Raw genomic sequence first — 22567 nt, forward strand, 5'->3', positions numbered from 1 at the left:
ACTGTAGCCCACTTGAGATAGGGAAACAAAACTGTAAACCGGTGTGTGATGTAAATATTAAATGTATTTCACAAAAGTTATCTCGCTGTAAACATGTAGTAATGCTGAATTCATAGAAGTTTGCAGCGAGAGAAAGCTGGTTTACAATAATATACATATGAATATAACATAGGAGTAAGATCTGTTTGTATTTTCATGTCATTTCATATTTACAAGTCTGAACAGTCCCAGGGTCCATTTGTATGACTGTCCTGCCAAAGTTGTATCTGTAAACTGCGCCAGACTGAAGCAGCTGTATTGATAAATGGAGTTCACACCTGAATGGAATTCATTTTGTGTTAATGCAAATGTTTAAAAGACTTTTGAGACATCAAAATGCAAAATGCCTTCTTAAGTCTAAAAGCAATTTTCTTTTCCTTCTTTCTTATGTGAAATGAAATTATTCAAACTCAATGCAAGGATAAAAAATCTAAAAGTTTGATAAAACCAGACATTTGTCAAGGATTGATTTGATTTTTGGTGCTGAAAGCATTGCACTAAAATCTAATTGTACTAATAGGAGCTTCTATATGCAGCTTACATAGTAATTATTGTGTACACACAAATACTTCATTGGGCTAATTTGCACAAAGTAATAACATTTGTCTGCATCAAATTATGTTTACAGTAGTTGACGCTATTTTCACTGTAGAAGCTTTTATTGGGATCCCTTTGAGAATTCCTCAGGAGGCAAAATTTCTTTCAAAAATCTTGGAACCATATGCTGGAATAAAAACAACAACTTTTATAACCCATTAAAATGTTTGGCTTAACTATATGGAAGACTATATCATTTGGGGAAGCTTGGATTTCACTGGCAGAGTGAACTGGTTTACTGGTATAAAGGTTGATGATTAACGTGTTGGCTGTAGTCCTTAGAACAGTTTTCAAATCCAAATTGACATGGTCAAACAGTCAAATGTGACCAAAAAAATGTGTATTTGTGAAACCTTAATTGAAGGCAATAAAAGTCTTGTTTGGTCTGGGTTGTAATTTCATGTGATTGTCCATATCGTAATAATAACTGTTTACACTAACTGGCATGTCCGCCCATTGTCGTAATTAATGGGCTTTTCAGACGGTGGTAGTTTGAATTTGTGCTCTGTGGATGGAGACCACTCTGTTTTGATCAGTGTGACATAATCTACATTGTCAGTATAATGATGGAACTTGGGTGAGCTGAAGTATTATGTAACCATTGTACATATCACCTTCTTGCTGTGTATTTGTTTGGTATTCTACTTCTCTAATGCCTCTATGACAACTCTCATTAGACTTGATGAAAGATCAACTTTTAATGAGATAATTGGAAACTTTTTTTAATTGATTCTTGTTAATGGGAAAGAAAAAATGTCTTCTAAATGAGAAAAATAATGTGTTTTGTGAAATTGATTCCTAGCTTCACATTGGCAGCAATAATGTCTTCACTCACAGCTTTTCATTAATCTCAGGTCAGTATTGTGTTTTGTCAAAGACATTTCCAGAAGATAAAAACAAAAATTGTTGTCATATAACAGCTAAAGAAGCTTTAACAACAGTAGAGCACCAGTTTTATCAGGAAATTGGTATTCCAAGTTTTCATTAGGTTGATTGTTGCTTGGAAATGAAAAGTTTTCCTGAGAAAACAATCCTGTCTAAACATGATAACTAATAGCCTGCTAGTCAATACATGCCCTCTTTTTTACTACACTAACTACCATGAATTGTACCTATTTGAAATATTCTAGAGGGAACCAGTATGTTGTGTATAATCTGAAATCCTGGCAAGGTTATTAAGTAAGATTCCTTTTAACTCTGTAGGCTTGATTTCCCTTCTTCAGTGAAAACCAAAATATTTTATCAGAAACTTAGGGTTGGTTTTGTGGATGTTATCACACACCTCTCACTGATTTTAGAAGATGTAGGAATGCTGGGAGTGTATAACCTGTTATGTCATGGTGGATTCATTTCTAAATGCTTTATAACGTAGAATACAAAATGTATTGTTTTTTGTTAGAAGTGTTAGCGTTTATCAGCTTCATATACCTACTCATCTGTTACCTGTATATTGTGTCACTGTATACTAATTACACCGACATGTTGATGGAGGAGTTATGTGATCAATTACATCGTACTGATTGATGTTTGTGCTGAATAACGACCCCTTAACATACCCCACAACAACTCTGACCCTCCCAAAGTGTCTTACAACCAGGTGTGGGTCTGTTACAGCACAATATCAAATCAATCCCTTAAAATACCCCACAACAACTCTGACCCTCCCAAAGTGTCTTACAACCAGGTGTGGGTCTGTTACAGCACAATATCAAATCAATCCCTTAAAATACCCCACAACAACTCTGACCCTCCCAAAGTGTCTTACAACCAGGTGTGGGTCTGTTACAGCACAATATCAAATCAATCCCTTAAAATACCCCACAACAACTCTGACCCTCCCAAAGTGTCTTACAACCAGGTGTGGGTCTGTTACAGCACAATATCAAATCAATCCCTTAAAATACCCCACAACAACTCTGACCCTCCTCACGTGTCTGACAATCAGGTGTATACAACATGAAATCAGATTAACCCCTTGAAATACCTTACCAAATCTCTCGGCCTCCCAAATTGTCTGACAACCAGGTGTGGGCCTGTTAAAAAACAATCAGATTATCCCATCAAAATACCTTTTGATAACTGGCCCTTCTAAAATGTTTGACAACCAGGTGTGTGCTTGCTGAAAAAACAATCAAATTATCCCAGGTGTGGGCCTGTTACAACACACATTCAATTCTATTGTGACCACTTTTGATCACGCAACCTGTCCATCATGATTCTTTAAAATCAAACCTGTCTATAGTGACCACCTTAGCTCTGAAATTACAGTGTCTATTGCTATCACCTCAGATAAGATGCAATGTTTCAGTTGATAAACAAAGTTTCATGTGTATTCATGTGAAATAAACATATAAATAATGGGAGTAAATATTTTTCTTGGTTAACACATTTCAGCACATGTTAATTATATTGCACTAGTTAATCTTCAGTCAGTGAAAAATAGCTCCTGCTTGATGAAGCAGAAATGATTCCGCAGCTGATGTTGATGTCTGGTGATGAAACAAACACGAGAAGCCAGGCACTATATAATTAGCTTCATAAACCCACCAAGTTTACCGTCAGTATGCTGACAATGTGTATGGAATTGGTAAATATTGATTCAATTGTATTAGGTAATATATATGTGTGTATGTGTGTGAGAAAAAAAATGGAAATTAAGTATTAAGCAATTCTTGTTATTGCTATTTCTTGAGATGTACCTGATAGATCATTCTTAAAATTCATATGTAGATTCTTCTTGGACCCTAGTTGTGCCCATTTGATTCTGAGACTGATCAGAAAAACGAAATGGTCAACATGCAGCCATCTTGAATTTTGACTATGAAATCTTGTAGTCCCTATTTCTTGACAATTATTGCTAATCAAGAAGATTTATAGTTGATTAATAATGGATCTGAAGGAAAATTAATGAGATTCTCTGGAATAGCAATTATGTAAATAGAATGTCACAACATCAATATTGTGTGTAGGAAAATAGAGTAATCAATACTAATTAGTGTTGGTCATCACTGGTCAGTTTAAAACCTTGTAGAGTCATTATTGACATCTGGACACAGAGGATAATTTCTAAATTTCTAACACCTACAGTGAACATTGTCACAAATGAATACCCCAAAATCGTGCTTACCACAAAATTCTTGAAATCTGAGTTAATTCTAAACTGTATTATTCATCATGTATCAATGATTATATAATGATACCACCATAAAACCAAGAACTAATGTTTTCATTGCCTGGTACCTAATTAAAGTGTATAATTGCTGCAGAAGACCTGTTAAACTGTATGATAGTGCACAGCAATTTTAAATAGGTTTTCTTATCATATTACAGTCTATGGTATACCTGTCAAATTTTCCTCAGAAAAAGAATTCACAAAGAGAATAGTTGAACAGATTTTATAAGTATCTGGTACAAATTTTTGATCCTGAGAAAGGGATCAAGACTCATTTTACTACAAGCTGGATGATTACTGATGGTAGAATAATTTGAGATAACTTCTCCCAAGTTGATTAAAAATGGCGAAAAATCTATTTAGATTTGAAGATTACATTTTAAATTGTAATATGAATCCAAACCCTAGTATATACCAAATCTACAGATTATAAGAAGGAGACAGTGGTATCAATATGGAGCCACTATATCACTGTCAGTTATAACGACCTTAACGAGATCAGGTGAAATCAATTCAGGATGCTCTGATACTTTTACTAGACTAATTAAGGGCAGACACACTAAGTACAGATGTATCACCTAACTGTCATTTTCATGACCACCAGTTTGAATCTTTAGAAGTTGGTCACATGCCTGAGCACAGATCCATCAACCCATCCTGATTAGGGTAACTGTTATAGGGTACTGATGTACTACACTAATATCTCACTTTGTATTTAGCAGAGAACCAGACTTTATTATATTACAATCTGCCATCCTGCAGGTAAAAGGTACAAAATCTATTTAAGTTATTGCAGTTGACTAATTATCAACTTTTTTTACAAATAAGCTCTTAAATTTGTAATTTAGAGAGTGAAGATTAAATTATCATTATGATGTTTTTCCTCATATGGTCTAAAATCATTTTCAAAAAGTGTACAAAGTTTCAAAATTGGAAAAAAAAACTCATCTATACCACCTATGTTCAATTTATAGTTACAAATGTGGTGTCACATATTGTTTGTATAGCAAAGAGATGTAATAGTTATACCAGCAAGTCCCTTGCATGGGCTGTCAACTCCAACTTCTATTTACCAATTCACTTCTCTTTCTTGTGATATAAAAGTGCATGTTCTGGAGGGTTTGCTGGGGCTGATGATGCACTCTACAATGACAACCACAGATGCCTTTGGCAGATGATCAAACAACTGTCGACAGGTGAAGAGTTTGCCTGATGATGCAGACCAAAACTTCTACTCTTCCTCATCTTAGAACTATAGCTGGCTGTCAAAAGGCCTTCAAACACACCTTTATTTCTTTTTTTTTTTTGTTTGTTTAAAAAAGTTTGGGTTTTTGTAAATATCATAACTTTCGCTCATAAATCAGTTTTGATAATGGTATAAAAATTACTGGAAAAGACAAACAAAACCAAGCAGTGTTTATCTCATTGTGTAAGCTAAGGTTGCATGGCTGGATGGGAAGTCCTGTCTGATCTCAATGCTAGAAAACACCTGTATGTGTCACTACTGTTTTGAATGTCTACCTGTCACATATGTACCTGTTACGGCACGTGCAAAACATGGAATAAACATTCCCATGACTCATTTAAATAACAACAATATCAACGAAATGGACAGTGAAAGTAAACAATAGTCAACATGTAAATACATTACATGTGATTCCAATAGCTAAGGCAATATGTTCATGTATCATATGAACCTAAACTTTAATTGAAGCCAAAGACTTTCATATTTTCAATAAATATACCCTACACTATTAGAGTAATTACTCTGTGTGCCCTCTCCCTAGTCTGTGTCTATAATAAACTTGTGTACATTAAGATATTTCATCCTGCCCTTAACAGATAAAGTTCAGATTCACACCAAAGCATCACAACACTAAGGTCTATACATGATTAGGATGTGATGGTCATTGGTCAAGATTAAAGGTGAATGGTTACCCTTGATCACTTCATAAATAAAAAAAGTAGTTGGCAAGATTCAGGGGCAGGGATATATATTTATGTGAGAATAGCTGCTCACTTAGTTTTTATTTCATAAACATTTGAGGTGTACAATATACCATTTGAACATTCCAGAAAAGCTAACACAGCTTTGATCCATCAGCTTTATATAGGTATTGTATTATCATGGTGAGTCAGTTTTATCATCAATATACAATGCTTTACTGCCCTTATCACGAGGTAATTTATAAAATTACATATTTATCTAAACCTTGTCTGGTAATACACCTGTTCATATATATTTCAGTTTCAGTGCAAACATTAGTCGTTTAAAAATCCCACTTCCCTATTTTATGAGCTATCCTCCTATTTAGGAGTCAGAGATTACAAGTTGGTCCCCTGGGTTATCAGAGATTACAAGTTGGTCCCCTGGGTTATCAGAGATTACAAGTTGGTCCCCTGGGTTATCAGAGATTACAAGTTGGTCCCCTGGGTTATCAGAGATTACAAGTTGGTCCCCTGGGTTATCAGAGATTACAAGTTGGTCCCCTGGGTTATCAGAGATTACAAGTTGGTCCCCTGGGTTATCAGAGATTACAAGTTGGTCCCCTGGGTTATCAGAGATTACAAGTTGGTCCCCTGGGTTATCAGAGATTACAAGTTGGTCCCCTGGGTTATCAGAGATTACAAGTTGGTCCCCTGGGTTATCAGAGATTACAAGTTGGTCCCCTGGGTTATCAGAGATTACAAGTTGGTCCCCTGGGTTATCAGAGATTACAAGTTGGTCCCCTGGGTTATCAGAGATTACAAGTTGGTCCCCTGGGTTATCAGAGATTACAAGTTGGGCCCCTGGGTTATCAGAGATTACAAGTTGGGCCCCTGGGTTTATCATGCAGTAATATTAGCACTAATTGCTTTTTTTTAAGTAGAGGTTGTATATTGGCCCTGGTGGTTTATATGATTGTTCTGTAATAAGCCTGAGATTACGTGTTGGTTCCTAGCCAAGGCTTATTGTTCTGTAATAAGCCTGAAATTACATGTTGGTTCCTAGCCAAGACTTATTGTTCTGTAATAAGCCTGAGATTACATGTTGCCAAGTCTCATTGTTCTGTAATAAGCCTGAGATTACATGTAGGTTCCTCGCCAAGACTTATTGTTCTGTAATAAGCCTGAGATAACATGTTGGTTCCTAGCCAAGACTTATTGTTCTGTAATAAGCCTGAGATTACATGTTGGTTCCCGGCCAAGGCTTGTTGTTCTGTAATAAGCCTGAGATTACATGTTGGTTCCCGGCCAAGGCTTATTGTTCTGTAATAAGCCTGAGATTACATGTTGGTTCCCGGCCAAGGCTTGTTGTTCTGTAATAAGCCTGAGATTACATGTTGGTTCCCGGCCAAGGCTTGTTGTTCTGTAATAAGCCTGAGATTACATGTTGGTTCCCGGCCAAGGCTTGTTGTTCTGTAATAAGCCTGAGATTACATGTTGGTTCCCGGCCAAGGCTTGTTGTTCTGTAATAAGCCTGAGATTACATGTTGGTTCCCGGCCAAGACTTATTGTTCTGTAATAAGCCTGAGATTACATGTTGGTTCCTAGCCAAGGCTTATTGTTCTGTGATAAGCACAATTCCCTTTATATAGTCGGAGATTATGGTTGGTGTATAGGTTTTATTGAAAGATAGATACAGTAACAGTTAATAGATACATGTTCAACATAATTAGGAATAGGACCAATCTCACACTGAGGTATTAAATAATTCCAACAGTACTCTTTCTACTGAATGTTGTGTAGGTGTTCTGCTTGTTCTGGGACTTATATCCATCTGCTTCTATATCAGATGCCAAAGTGATTGAATCAGATATGACGGAAAATATCTATCCCAGTAGATATTTCCAATAGACTATACTCTATTTAGTGCTCAAGGCAGCAGCAACTATGACAATTATTTGATTGACAGATTCGTCTATGACCAATTAGTGATATTGATTTTGATGTTTGTTGTCTTTATACGAACCCCTTGCATTTAACCACTTGGAAGATTTTAGATTTACTTCCATGTACATTTGAGATTATACACATCAAAATGCCAAAGTATTTCTATACAAAATTCACCCATATTTAAAGATATATATTCAAGGCAGCAGCAACTATGACAATATTTGATTGAGAGAAACCAATTAGTGATATTGATTTTGATTCAAATAAGCATTTCCAGCTGTAGATTGTAGTATCATGTACATTTAGCATGTTCATCTCATATGACATTCAAAGACAGCTCTAAGATAATATGAATGATAATTGTAAGAGAAATAGGTATTCAAATAAGCATTTCCAGCTGTATGTAGTATCATGTTAGCATGTTCATCTCATATGACATTCAAAGACAGCTCTATGAGATGTACCTTGGCGATAGGCTCCATCACATGTATATAGTATCATGCTACCATGTTCAGGTCATATGACATTCAAAGACAGCTCTATGAGATGTACCTTGGCGATAGGCTCCATCACCTGTATATAGTATCATGCTACCATGTTCAGGTCATAAGACATTCAAAGACAGCTCTTTGAGATGTACCTTGGCGAGTCGCTCCATCACCTGTATTTATAGCATCATGTTAGCATGTCCAGGTCATATGACACTCACAGAAAGCTCTATAAGGTGTACCTTGGTGAGTGGCTCCATCACCTGTATTAAGTCTGTTTCCATATGTTTTAGTGAGGTAAAGTATCTAAAACAGGCAAAATCTCTTTGTTTTTCTCCAATGTGAGAAAGCAAGTGCTTCATCAATTAATTCAAATCAATCAGGCCTCTGTTTGAATTTTCAATCGAATTGCAGTTACAGTAATATTTATCACCGTACAATCTGAAAAGAAATAAGTGGGTAATGTCCCAAGTAACGTTTGTATCTACTACAGCTGGTTTTTACTCCTAGTACAGCTGTGATAATGTTATTAGTGATGTCTAGAATATATAGGGCGTGTACATTCCTAAGATTTTACTGACTTCTGAAATGTCTAGAAATGTTGTATACTGTATACATTTCCAACAATAAGGCATATTGCTGTTTACTTGAATGTGAAATAATCTATTTTCCCTTCAGCAGGATAATTACAGTAGTGTAATTATTGACAGAAGACCCTGTATTAATACCTACAGTTAACACTAGGGTTGTAGACGTCAGTCAAAATGATTTATCCAATAACGTTGTACATGCCATAATCAAATCTCATTATTTTGCGCGTGTTTTTACTTAATGTTTTCCAAACAGCTGTCTCACTTTATGAAATATAACCGCCCAACAATACTTATATCATTTAAACCAAGGATAATAGTAGAGGTATCATAAGACTTCCTAAACAAAACCAATATGGCAAGTCTCACATGGAATTCAATGATTTAAATCAATATTTGTGAGCCAAGAAGGATAACTCTTGTTCTCTTCCTTATCTTGTCCAGCAAATTGATTTGTTTCATTCATGATAATAAATATTTAGCAATCACAGATAGTCATTGGAAACATTTCAGAATTTTAGACAATTTAAGCTTTCTTTTGAGAATACAAGCAATATTTAATCATAACTTATTGCATGATTAAATGCTCGCTTTATTTATGGTAAATTGAACTACATGATATATATATATTAACGGTTGTTGTTGATATCACACAGAAGATACAAACACTTCAGGAACACGTACCTCATCTCATTCTCCTTGTCCACTCGTAATATGTTTTCATTTTAGAGTCTGCATGTATACCTCTCACCAATTAAAAGTTACTATTCAAAATTTGTTTTTTTAATGAATTAAGATTTTGTTTTGTTTTAACTATTCAAATTCATTACGATTACCACTGTTTGATGCTTTCATACAGACTAACATTTATAATTTAAATGTATATTGTGTGTAAAGAAATAAATTAGATCCAATTATTGGTGTTCAGAGGCATATCGTTGTCTTAACGATCACCCACTAGAGCTGAAGCAAGTTAGACTTCAAGAATGCAGTGGAAACCACTTAATAGCATGGTCCATTTGGCAGGAAGAAATATGACAATAAGTAGAATGTGACATTATTAGTTCATACATTTCTAGCCCACCATTATCAGATGGTTGGTTATTCAAATCGCTCTGCATCCGTGATCATTTGTACTTCCGTAAACAATTTTTGTTATTGTTATTTCTTCAGAAGTACTGAATGGATCTTTCTCAAATTTCTCAAATTGTAGGTTCCCCTTGGTAACTAGTTGTGCCCATTTGATTTTTGGCCTGATAAAAAAAAAATGGCCAATAGGCAGCCATCTTGGATTTTTCCAATGAAGTTTGTTATCACTATTTCTTTAAAAGTGAGAGATTGATCTCTCTCAAATTTCATATGTAGGTATATAGGTTCCCCTTGGTATCTAGTTGTGCCCATAATTTTCAAACTGATCTAAAATGGCCGAGAGGTTGCCATCTTATATTTTGACTTTGAAAGTTTGTTGTCACTATTTCTTGAGAACCACTACTTAGATCTTTCTCAAATTTCATGTGTATGCTTTCCCTGATCCCTAGTTGTGCCTGATTCATTTCGGTACTGATCAGAAAAAAAACAAAATATCCCACAAGCATCCATCTTTGATTTTGACTTTGAAAGTTTTTTATCACTTTTTCTTGAGAACTACTTCATAGATCTTTCTTAAATTTCTTGTATATGTTCCTTTAGGTCCCTTATTGTGCCTGTTTGAGTTTGGGACTGATCAGAAAAACAAATTGGTCAACAAGCAGCCATATTGGATTTTGCCTAATACAGATTGCTTTTGCTATTTCTTAAGAAGTACTGAATGGATATCTCTCAAATTTCATGTATATGTTTGATTTTGGGACTGGTCAGAAGAAACGGCTAATAGGTAGCCAGTTTGGATTTGGATTATCATTGCTATTTCTGCAAAGGAATGTTCAAATGTCTTATCATTGAGAGCAAAAACAGAGCAGAGAAGAAAAAAGAAGGGAAAAGATACAACTTTCAAAGAGCATATAAAGATCAAACCATGGTGGGAGCCAAGATCTCTCTGGGATATCTTGTTTTAAGTTCCAAAACTTTCTGATATACCAAACTAACTTGTTTATTACAGAAATTGTCTGCTTTGTAATTTACTTTGTTTTTCTCAGAAAAACAGTGATTTTTATTGACTTTTGTTTGTCTATCATTTTTAATTTAAATTTTTGTACCCACATATTCACCGACAATAAATCACCACTATTTAGATTGAATGATTTTAAGGGAGTGATATCTGATCTACATTGTCAGCTCCCCTCATACTGGCCTTCTATGATGGTTGAACCAAAGACAACATTGCAAGCAATTTACTGGAGTAATAAACTCTCCTCTTTTTTAGATTGTATATACAGGTGTTTAAGTAACAGACGATCAGAATATATCTGGGCAGCACCTGATTTAATCTGGAAGCTAGACACGCTAGCCAATATCTGCTAGTATACATACGTATTTCATTACTGTAAAAAATCAAGTTTTGATATCCATTAGCTATCAAAATGGAAAGAAAATCATTTTATTGAAGATCATACAAAGTGAACCCGTTGATTTTCAGAAAAAAAAACTTTTTCTTTTAATTACCAACATTGAAAGTTTGAAAAGTTTGGTTTGAAAAATAGATGTTTGGATGTAAAATTTAAAGGATATTTGCTTCAAATAGATCTAGTTCGGTAAACCTCTTATTTCCTATGTCTTGTTAAAAGATCTTAGGCAGATGAAGATATTAGATAGAGGACAGTATTTTTAATCTCCTTAATGATCAAGGTTTGATGTGTGTACGTTGATCAGTGAACCACTGTGAGGTCACAAACATCAAGAAAATTTCATCCTGCATCTCTGTTGTCTGTAGATATAATCACTTTACTGTGTGTGAATCGTCAACATCCCTGTTGTCTGTAGATATAATGACTTAACTGTGTGAATCGTCAACATCTCTGTTGTCTGTAGATATAATCACTTTACTGTGTGTGAATCGTCAACATCCCTGTTGTCTGTAGATATAATCACTTTACTGTGTGTGAATCGTCAACATCTCTGTTGTCTGTAGATATAATCACTTTACTGTGTGTGAATCGTCAACATCCCTGTTGTCTGTAGATATAATGACTTAACTGTGTGTGAATCGTCAACATCTCTGTTGTCTGTAGATATAATCACTTTACTGTGTGTGAATCGTCAACATCCCTGTTGTCTGTAGATATAATCACTTTACTGTGTGAATCGTCAACATCTCTGTTGTCTGTAGATATAATCACTTTACTGTGTGTGAATCGTCAACATCCCTGTTGTCTGTAGATATAATGACTTAACTGTGTGTGAATCGTCAACATCTCTGTTGTCTGTAGATATAATCACTTTACTGTGTGTGAATCGTCAACATCTCTGTTGTCTGTAGATATAATGACTTAACTGTGTGAATCGTCAACATCTCTGTTGTCTGTAGATATAATCACTTTACTGTGTGTGAATCGTCAACATCCCTGTTGTCTGTAGATATAATCACTTTACTGTGTGAATCGTCAACATCTCTGTTGTCTGTAGATATAATCACTTTACTGTGTGTGAATCGTCAACATCCCTGTTGTCTGTAGATATAATGACTTAACTGTGTGTGAATCGTCAACATCTCTGTTGTCTGTAGATATAATCACTTTACTGTGTGTGAATCGTCAACATCTCTGTTGTCTGTAGATATAATCACTTTACTGTGTGTGAATCGTCAACATCTCTGTTGTCTGTAGATATAATGACTTTACTGTGTGTGAATCATCAACATCCCTGTTGTCTGTAGATATAATGACTTTACTGTATCTGAATCGTCAACATCAACATTTTGTAGGAGGCACTGAACTTGAAAATCTGCGACAAATTATCAATCAATCAGCTTAACTGATTGTGCTAGATTAACAGTCTGAATAGTGTGGCCGACATCAGTTAACACATCTGAAATGCTTAGTGAGGCGTATCTGTCTATGTGATATATCTGACATGAGTATTAGAGAGTTACTTCCCCTTAGAATTATTGATTTCTTGTAATAGCAGTTTAGGTTACCATTCAGCAATAATCATTCTTAACTAACTGTGCATGAATCGCCATATCAGGTCACTTCAAGAGGTGTTTCAACAGATCAAATTGTACATGAAATGGTTGTATCAAAAAAGATCAAAGTGGACGATAAATAATTTTGGAAATTTGTGTGTGGTGATTAAAACTCTGACTCTCTGGTGACACACAGGGAGTTGGTTTATCTACTAACAACTTTATTGGATTAATCATTCTGATTTCTTTGAATATTTTCTTGGATAAGTTCCAAAATACTAACAATTTGACAATGACAACTGGTACTGTGAACCAAGTTTGGAAAATGCTATTCAGGTAAGTATTAGATATGATGTGATACAGATTGTCAAAAAGTGTTATTTAAAAGAAGATTTCAGGATTATACCAACACAGACTGAAGGTCTGTCACTTCTTGGCCTTTCTTGTACTGTATAATTCAGATAACATTTAAAGACATGTTAAAAAAAACAGTGTTGGATGGAAACTTATAAGTACACAATAAATGTTGGGTTGCAACTTGTGCTTTCAAAAATGTCCAACTTTAAATTAGTTACTGTAGTACTATTCAGATTAGACTTGTGTAAAGTGAGCCATCTCATACTGGTGTGTCTGGATCTCTGTCTATACTTCTAAATACCTTATGTTTGGCACTTTGGAATTTGTTAGAAATCTGGAGATGCAATTTATTTCCTTCATTACTTGCAGTTTTCAAAAGTACATTTTGAGCATCAAAATAACATTGTAACATCAGAATGGATTCTGCTGGTGTTTGGGCTGGAGTTTACGTATTATATCCTGTTGAAGATAATGGTCTTTTAAAGATGTATGTAAATTAAGTGCACATGTTAAGTGCATTTGTTTTCAGGAGATTGCCATGTATATTGCAGAACTGAAGCTGTTAACTGCTTTGTACCACTCTGAAATATACTGTACATGGTATTCAGTGTGGTCACATTACACTGATAATGGACAAACAAGTCATTATATACGATAAAACAATGCAAAGCCATTAGGCATTAAATAGGGATAATTAACTACCAGTTTTAAGACACTACATGGTAGCCTGCCTTATAGTGGGTGTAACTAAAGGTCAAAGGAAGTGTCCAGGGAGACCTTAGTAAAATTACACTTATTTAAAATGATAAAAATGACATCATCAGATTTGGTCACCTCTTATGATTTATGCAATGAGTACTATATAATCCTACCTACAGGGCTTTGTTTTTGTCTGGTTTAACAGCATATTAACAATGAGTGTCATTAAGGTCTACATCAACAACACCAGGAAAAGATGCTCACAAAAGAAATCCCTATGTACGTCAAACATAAACTAAAAAGTTGAAATTCTTAAAATCTTACAGCAAAGAAACCCAATATAAATAAATCAAATTAATGGCATTGTTGAAAAAAAATTTGGATCTTTTTAAAGTCCGAGCATTCTAGGATATATTTGACTGTTAAAGTTTGATCACATACACAACAGAAGGAGGGATCTTCTCTTGATCGTATATAAGTGTGTGTGTAAACATGAAGGTATGTCAGTGTGTGTATGCTAGAGAACAGCTTCCTCATGGTTGTTTGCTCTATTGGAAATGCTAAATGCAAGAGTTCAGCTCCAAAACATTTCCCTAAAGGGCCTAAATATTTATAACCTTTGTATTCAGCATTGATCGAAATATCATGGGTAATTTTGGAAACCTGATAAAGCAAAATCTAAATCCATTTAGAAGGGCAACCTTTTAAAAAAAAGATATCAGCTTGTATTGTTTAATGTGTCACCCAAGGTCCAAGGTCATTGACATCAGAATGACCTTGACCTTCTTGTTAGTCTTACAAAACCTTGTTCCTGATGTCCCTGGTCTACAACAAGAGCTGGTGACCTTGCCAACCAAAATCCGCTTGGTATGGTTGTGGTACCCATTGAATGACAGTTTGATTATGGATCAAGGAAATGCTGAATATGATGAACATCCCTTGGCTTTCCTTTTGTAGAATCTTATTACGATCCTACATCAAGCCCACAAATTGGACATTTAACGACATATTAATTTGCCCAGACATACTTGATATAAGGAGCATTTGGCCAGGGGCAACTATACCAGTATATACAGCAAGGCTTAGGGTGGTCATCTCTGTATAAGTCGGTGTTTCTGCTAGACTGTAATTGTCTACCATATATAATTTCAACATAGTGAACTAGAAATCAGTTTCCAGCTAAATCATGGGAAAGGATGATTATAGATATGGCTGAAATGAGTATTGTACCATATTTGTTGGCTGTAAGTCTGCCTCATCCTTTACAAGAAGTCGACTGAAGATGAAACATTGTTCTGAACACCATAATACAAAACACTTGTTGACAATTCCTGTTCAATAACAATAACAAAATCTAATCATGCTGGGTGTCTAAGTTTTCAGAGAATTGCTTCTGGCTAAGGTTTTCAAAATTTAATTAGAAATAAGAATTCAAGCAAAGAGGAATTTCTGTGATTAGTGCAAACTAGCAACAATCAGTTGATACTAAACAAAATAGAGTGAACATAAGTGTGAATAATGATGAAGATTTAGGGAGCAAAATCACTCGATGGGCTTAAAAACCGAAGTACTTCACAACAGAGCTAAACAATTGTGAAGCTTTTGCTTTAAGCTCCTGCTAATTAAAAACTGATTGACATGTGCCTGAAGTTTCCAGGTCACTTGAGACAAAGTCATATGGCGTGTGTCTGTAGACATTTTTGACTTCATCAAAAAATCCTGAATTCATTTCACAGCAGTCTTCTTTGATCAAAGATTGATCAAAAGTGTGAATTGTCTTCAGCCCTTAGGGGCCTCACTAGGGAAACATGATATTTTCTTGTTATTCTTTTCTATCTATTTTGTTATCAGTCACAATCTCAACATTAGGTTATTGACTTCAGATATCACCAAAAAACAGATGTTCTGGAGTATTTGTTGTAACATATCAAAGTACACAATGTTAAAATTTAATCACCTCTGTATCACAAGGGAATTCAATTTCCTTACTGCTTTGTTGTAATGATTTACCCCAATCTTTATTATTAATCTTTCTTCTTTTCCTACATTCCACTGTAAAGGTTTCAAACACTTTTCTCACACTGATCTTCACCAAACTAGATGTGTAAACAACTTTTGTTTTCTTATTCAACAAAATGGCCAGCATTTTCTGGCTCTTGATTGGCTAAAACTTTTGTTCTATTCACCAGAACCTTCCCAGTTGACACTTACTATCCCACCATAAGACCTTCCCAGTTGACACTTACTATCCCACCATAAGACCTTCCCAGTTGAAACTTATTATCCCACCATAAGACCCTCCCAGTTGGCGCTAACTATCCCACCATAAGACCTTCCCAGTTGACACTTACTATCCCACCATAAGACCTCCCCCAGTTGACACTTATTATCCCACCATAAGACCCTCCCAGTTGACACTTATCACACCTAAACCACGGCCCCATTAGATTAAACATTGTGCTTTACATTGATAAGATGTCAAATTTCTGTCAATTAAAAATTTCATGCTCCTGTTTTTCAGAAAGCACAGTAGTGGTGACTTACATAGTCGGCTAAAGACAAGAAAGCTACTAGGTGTTGGTGAAACTGACGATGGAGATGTACACAGGTCAAAGGTCAGTACAATATCTAATATGGAAAATCAAGAAATCTAAGGGATTAATAGAAGTTATAAAGCAGAAATTATGACTGATGAACTGTTCACTAGAATTCATTCATGAATCAAGTGTGAATGAGAAAAAATTGAAGAATAAAGAATGTGGTCTTTTAGAGAAATATTTTCACATTTTCCACCATAATACAACAGGTAAGGTAATATGAAAAATTGTTCACAGATGAAAGGGTCGCTCAACGGTCCATCCAGCTACAATGATATTGAAATGTCATTAACAGGATACCGACATATCATACTTATTTTTGTGTCAGTATCATGATACATTGTTCTCCATTTGTTTCTCATTGAATTGGATGCACAAAGACTGGCTTGCTTGTCGTCCATGTAATGTAACTGTATGGGCTACTTCGTACACATTTCGACAGTTTGGTGAAAGCATGAAAAAAACTTCAGCAGTGGCTAAATCATCTGTTTATATTATCGTCAATCAACAATGGGTGTTTGCAAGAACCCAAAATATAGACACATTTTACTTTCCTTAAACACACTTTTGTGTCTGAAGGGAAAGAGTACAAAAGAAAAATTCCAATTTTCAAAAGTTTTCAACACTGAGTATGTTTTATACATTATAAAAGTATAAAAGGTTAAATTCAAACTACGAAAAATCTGCAGTTGACATATTACTCTATATTTGCCTCACACATATCTTTCCTGTATAAAATCTTTCATTTGTGAGAATTAACATCTATTGCATTGTTATTCTTTATCATTGTTCATGTTTACGTTGGTTTTACATTGTTTAACATCTTATCAACATCCATGGTCATTCCAGCATGGCCTCACAGTGCATGCAAAGAGAGTGCAGGTATTGAGTGCAGGTAGTGCAGGTATTGAGTGCAGGTTTTGGACGGTTGCAATTTCTTCATGTAAGCCTTGTCATTGTAAGGAACTGATAGTTTTATAGTGCTATCACATCAAAATATACTGACAAAAGCCCTCAGCAGGATGCACCACCTGGTTACATTACCTTGACAATAAGCAAAGAGCAAACCAGTCCTTACAATAGCTATCACAATGCCGTGGGTTAATATAGGGTTAGTAACAACCATTCTAAAGACTTCTGTATCTGTCTTGGCCAGGGAACAGAACTGAAAGCCTTCCATACAGGGGCCAATGCTCAACTGAGGGACAAAATTGAGGCAGTGTCAAAGGAGACATTGCAGATAAAGTAATTGTTTAGGTAGAAGAGAATTGAAATCCTAACATTAGTCACTCATTTATGATCATGCATTGTCGGCACTTTGTACAATTCTTATACCGTGGCTGCGGGGCTATCTGCATGATCTAAGTCAGTATTGGATTACAACTTGTGTGGTTACCTAGATCTTTCTAATATTTTTGGAAGCCAACAAATGGTTTGAATTACACATCATCAAGGCCATAGCAATGCATTCGTCAGTCATCTGATTTATTTTTCCCACCTCGGACACCAATTAATTCATCATTCTATATCAGTTATATGACTACGTGTTTTGACAAATGGAGAAAAACTTTACTCTGACATATGAATGGTGAAAAATAAAACCAGTTGAAGATATTGTGGCAAGATATAAATCAGTGTTTTGTTACAGTTCAAGCCTGATAACATGTGTATACACAAGAGAATTTATGAAATGGTGATTAATATCAAAACTGCCTTTATTAATTTTATAAACAAAACCTGTTTGTTATTTGTGAAATCAAGGCATGGAACCATAAATTAATGAGTATTGCTGCCTAATACAAGTGCACAGAAACAATACATTGATAATCAGATTAATAGTGATGAGATTAATTCCACCTCTTCCTTCTCAGAAATATATTACAAAGAACACAATAACATTTAAGAGAATATTGAAATCACTGCCACATCATGTAGCTGGATTTAACAATATATCACAATTGTTGCCACACATTCTGTTTGTTGTGTAAAAGTACCCTGTTTTAATTCAGTCTGCCTAAGGTTGTCTCATTTGTTACATTTTTTATGTCTTTCAGTTCCTACACACAAATTTAACTTCATGGATCTGCTGGTTTTTTTATAAGATTTCTGGCAAGGGTACAAATGCATATTTTAAAATGTGTATTTTTATTAAAAGGTTTTGCAGACCCGAATGAGAGAGCAATAATCTTTGGTTTTAAATTTAGGATTTGGATTAGTACCGGGTGTACTTTTGTAATTGTGTTTTCAGCTAAATCATTACATACAGTATTTGTAGACATTATCTTTTCCAATGAAATCAGTCTATACTGTAATTAATCAACTTCAATCTTCTATTTTGCAGTTGAGCCAGATACTAGGCCATAGTGATCAACTCTACGTGAGATTACCACCAGGCCTCCGAATATGGCATATTTTCCTGGCAACTGTATTCTCAGCAATAGCTGTTTGGGTAGGTACATTGAACTTCTGATAATGACATTGTGAATCCCTGTATCTAGGATTTTATCTGGGATGTCTTGATCTAGGATCATTGTTAATGCTGTCACCTTTTTTTTTCTTCTATTTTTATTTATTTTATTTTACCCCCATAGACTATTCCACATATTAGGTAACTTTTTATCCTGTTATCTTGTTTAAACAACCAGCTGTACAATATGCTTGTACATTTTCCACATCTTTTAAACATAGCAGTTTCACTATTTTTGACTTTCCGAGTATAACATTAAAAACTGCCTATAGAAAAATGGGGAACAGAGGGCATTGATCATAATGAGCTTCGATTTATGACATTAAATTGAAGGTCGGGCCTCTCACCAACTTTTTGATAACCAAGCATCTACCAATCACAGTTTTGAAATGCTCCAACTTGTAAATAAAGTAAAAACAATTGGAAACAGGTCCTACTTGATACAAAAAGTTCCTTACAGTTCAATCATAATACAGTTATCCCTCTGCAGGTCTTTGTTAAATAAACCTACTTGGAATGTTAAGGTCATACAAGGTTACTATATGACCAGTGTTTCATTGTTAAGTTGCTTCCCAAATTAGAATTTAATAATATTTAGAGAGTTTTCAGTTCTGTGGTAATATTTCTAGATCTGTTGTGACAGGCTTTCATGTTTCCTGCACACCTGTTTGACTCCACATTTGAGACAGATGAGGGGAAGAACCTCCGTTTACCTGTGCGACTCTATGGCACAGCATTGATTTGTGAGTATTTCACTGTTAAACACTTGCTCTTGTTATTAATTGGATGTTTTAATGAGATCATATCTGTTCTTATCTATTGAGTAATAGAAAGAGATGACACAACACAAACCCTTAGACCTGAACATTTTATTTGGTAGTATTAACCTTGGACAGTTGAAGACTACCATAACAGAACCCCAGGTATCCTTAGTGTTATGCTTTGTGTCAGAAAGTATCTGGGTACTTCCATGATAGGGAATACAGATAGGATATGACACCAGCGTGACTCTTACAACTTTCCAAATGGACAGGACTGCAGTCCAGAGGGTGGGATAATGGGGATCAAGACCTCACAAGGACAATTGTAAAAGAAAAAGACTCAGTCCTAGTAGTGCTCGAAATAATGGAAGTTGGCACGAGAATCACAGCAAAATTGTTTACCATTGTTATCACTGCTGTTGGTGCAAAGGTTACTGCCTTGTTTTGGAATTTGTTACGAACTATGTACATTAGCATTGATAAATTTAGTTTCCTAAACAATATGGATGGTCAAACTGCACATGGAGATTGGACTGTGTTTACTTAGGTTTGGGGTGTCCATTTGCATTTGTATGTTGTATGAATGATTGTATTTTCCAGAATTGCTTAGACAAGACTCATTGCTATTGCAATGTTAATCTTCATACAAAAAAAGTTTTAAAATGACAGTATTATCAGTTATTGAAACACCTCCAAGCTCTCTCTGGTGTTTCATTTCACGATACAAAGATTGTAATTTTAATAATGTTGCTATATATGGACATGTTGAACCAAAAATAGAAAAACCTTATATGGTTAGGGAATGTTGTCATCGATTATTTCTTAGTGAGTTGGTGCCAACGATAATTTCCACATTAACAAATCAATGACAAAGTGAAAATATCAATAACAAAGGAATGAAGTGTTAATTTTTTAACCTGTGGATGCATGAAATTTAAAAAGTTTTTACCCGAAAACAATCAAAGTTTGGCCATGATCAAAATTTATTCTTGTTTATTTAATGAGGTCTTTGAAAAAATTTCTGATATACGGAAGCATTGTTATGTACCATATACAAGGAAACTTATCCGAATTTGTGTTTGTGAATTTATCTGAAATAAATTAGATAGATTGCCTAAATATCACTTTAATATATTTCCAAGGTTTGTCAATGATATTCTGGAACACATTAAATACAGTGGATAAAGATATCATACGTCTGGTGTTGCTGTCTAGTGTCATCTTCTTCACACTCCAAACTATAGGTAAGTCTCAGTGACATGTTACTGAATATTGTGTGAACATTTCAGTTTCCCTATGTGTCTTAAATATCCGAGAGTTAAGGACAGATATTCAGTGATGTGTTCAGGCAACATGTGATATCACAGTTGGAGGATGGCCTTTAAAATTCAGTCTCATTTTAATGTGTTTGAGTGCACATGAGCTTATCTCTGATCAAATTGCACCCTGCACAGAAATCGATTTGGTCTCAAACATTTTAAAATTAATTGTAATAATATAGAGTCTCCAAGTCTAATTTAGAAAAGGTTCTTAATATCTATGTTTTAGAGATATTCTTATTATGTTTAGCATTCCAAGTCAACAGAATGATATTTTTGTTTTCGTGATTGAATTAAGATGTTGTGACGGACAATTGTTTGTTTTGGAATGTCTGAACAACAAGATGAATATTAGGCTTTAGGCATTAGAAAGTGGTCAATGGGAGTAGTATTTATACTGAACCTATCTAATTTGTGTACTAAGACCATAACACAGTGGTTTAGCCTTTTGTCAGGATAACAGGTGGAATAGAGCACTCTGCCAAGTTACATCTTTTCTGTGTGAAGGACCTAGCACAGAAATGTGTCCTTGAGATTTAATCAAAATTAGTTTGGATTCTACAATGTATTCCCTTGTGTATGTTTTGTATAACCATGATTGCAATACCACGCCATGGATACAGACTTCGAAGCCAATATAAGCGTGTTTTGCCTGCTTCAATCACTTAGCTTGACTGACCCCATTGTATGTGGACTTTGTCTCAATATGACTTAAACTAGCTGTTACAAGGTTGTGAATCCTCAAAATAGTAAACCAAAATTAGTCAAGTAATACAATAGAGACAGCTGATGTCCACACATGCAGTTTGGAAATTTCATACTCATTCTTGAATACATGCAATGTCTTGTATTTGTTTAAATTGAGGAATGAACTTAATGCTCTTTTGAGATTTAAAAACAAAATGAGCAATTACAACTTCATGTTGAAAGACACAATTTTGTGTAGCCTGACTGGATTTGTTTCCGATTAATTCATCCTCTGGAAGCATCTTATAGCTTGATCTGAGGCCAAGGTTACTTAGTGCAAACTGCATGTGTGCATTAAGCCAAAATGACAAACAATTTTTGCTAGTAATATCAGGTCAGTTGAAGACAGATACTAAATGAAACAGGAAATAAATGGAAACAGTAGGGTTCTATGTGTCTATTTTCCTTGCTGGCCTCTAACCACAGGACACAGAAGTGGAAATGTTTATACAGGGATTAAGACAATAGATACCAGCGTGAAAACAAGGGGTGTATGATACCCTAACAATGATCTGTCTGCTGTATGACCCAAGTATTGTTATAGCTATAACTGGTAATATGAAACAAAACAATAACAATTCTGTGCAGCTTACATGTTGAATGTGTTCTAGGAACTTAAAAATTCCATGTGACAAGTATCACTTTCTTTGTCTGAATATCTGTACAATCTGTAAAGGTCTCCACTCCATTGCTTCTGTGGAACTCTGTTAGAGGAAATGTTTAAATGGAATATTCCAGATGGTAGCAATCTCGGATTTGAGACTGCATCAAATACATCTTTATATACATGGTCAGAAC

General features: G+C 35.0%; 1 protein-coding gene across 1 annotated transcript in view; it reads left to right on the forward strand.

Moving 5' to 3' along the window:
* The window catches only part of LOC132545393 (tumor protein p53-inducible protein 11-like), a 139003-nt gene that overhangs the window by 106137 nt on the left and 10299 nt on the right, over positions 1 to 22567 (forward strand). Inside the window, exons 2-5 of the mRNA XM_060209080.1 lie at positions 16400 to 16493; positions 18817 to 18924; positions 19586 to 19685; positions 20846 to 20947. Of these exons, the coding sequence (XP_060065063.1) occupies positions 16400 to 16493; positions 18817 to 18924; positions 19586 to 19685; positions 20846 to 20947 (404 nt within the window). The remainder of the gene's footprint in view (positions 1 to 16399; positions 16494 to 18816; positions 18925 to 19585; positions 19686 to 20845; positions 20948 to 22567) is intronic.

The sequence above is a fragment of the Ylistrum balloti genome, unplaced genomic scaffold, assembly GCF_031769215.1.
Source record: "Ylistrum balloti isolate Yb309-2 unplaced genomic scaffold, AGI_CSIRO_Ybal_v1 Utg369846, whole genome shotgun sequence".
In the NCBI taxonomy this organism is placed as follows: Eukaryota; Metazoa; Mollusca; class Bivalvia; order Pectinida; family Pectinidae; genus Ylistrum; species Ylistrum balloti.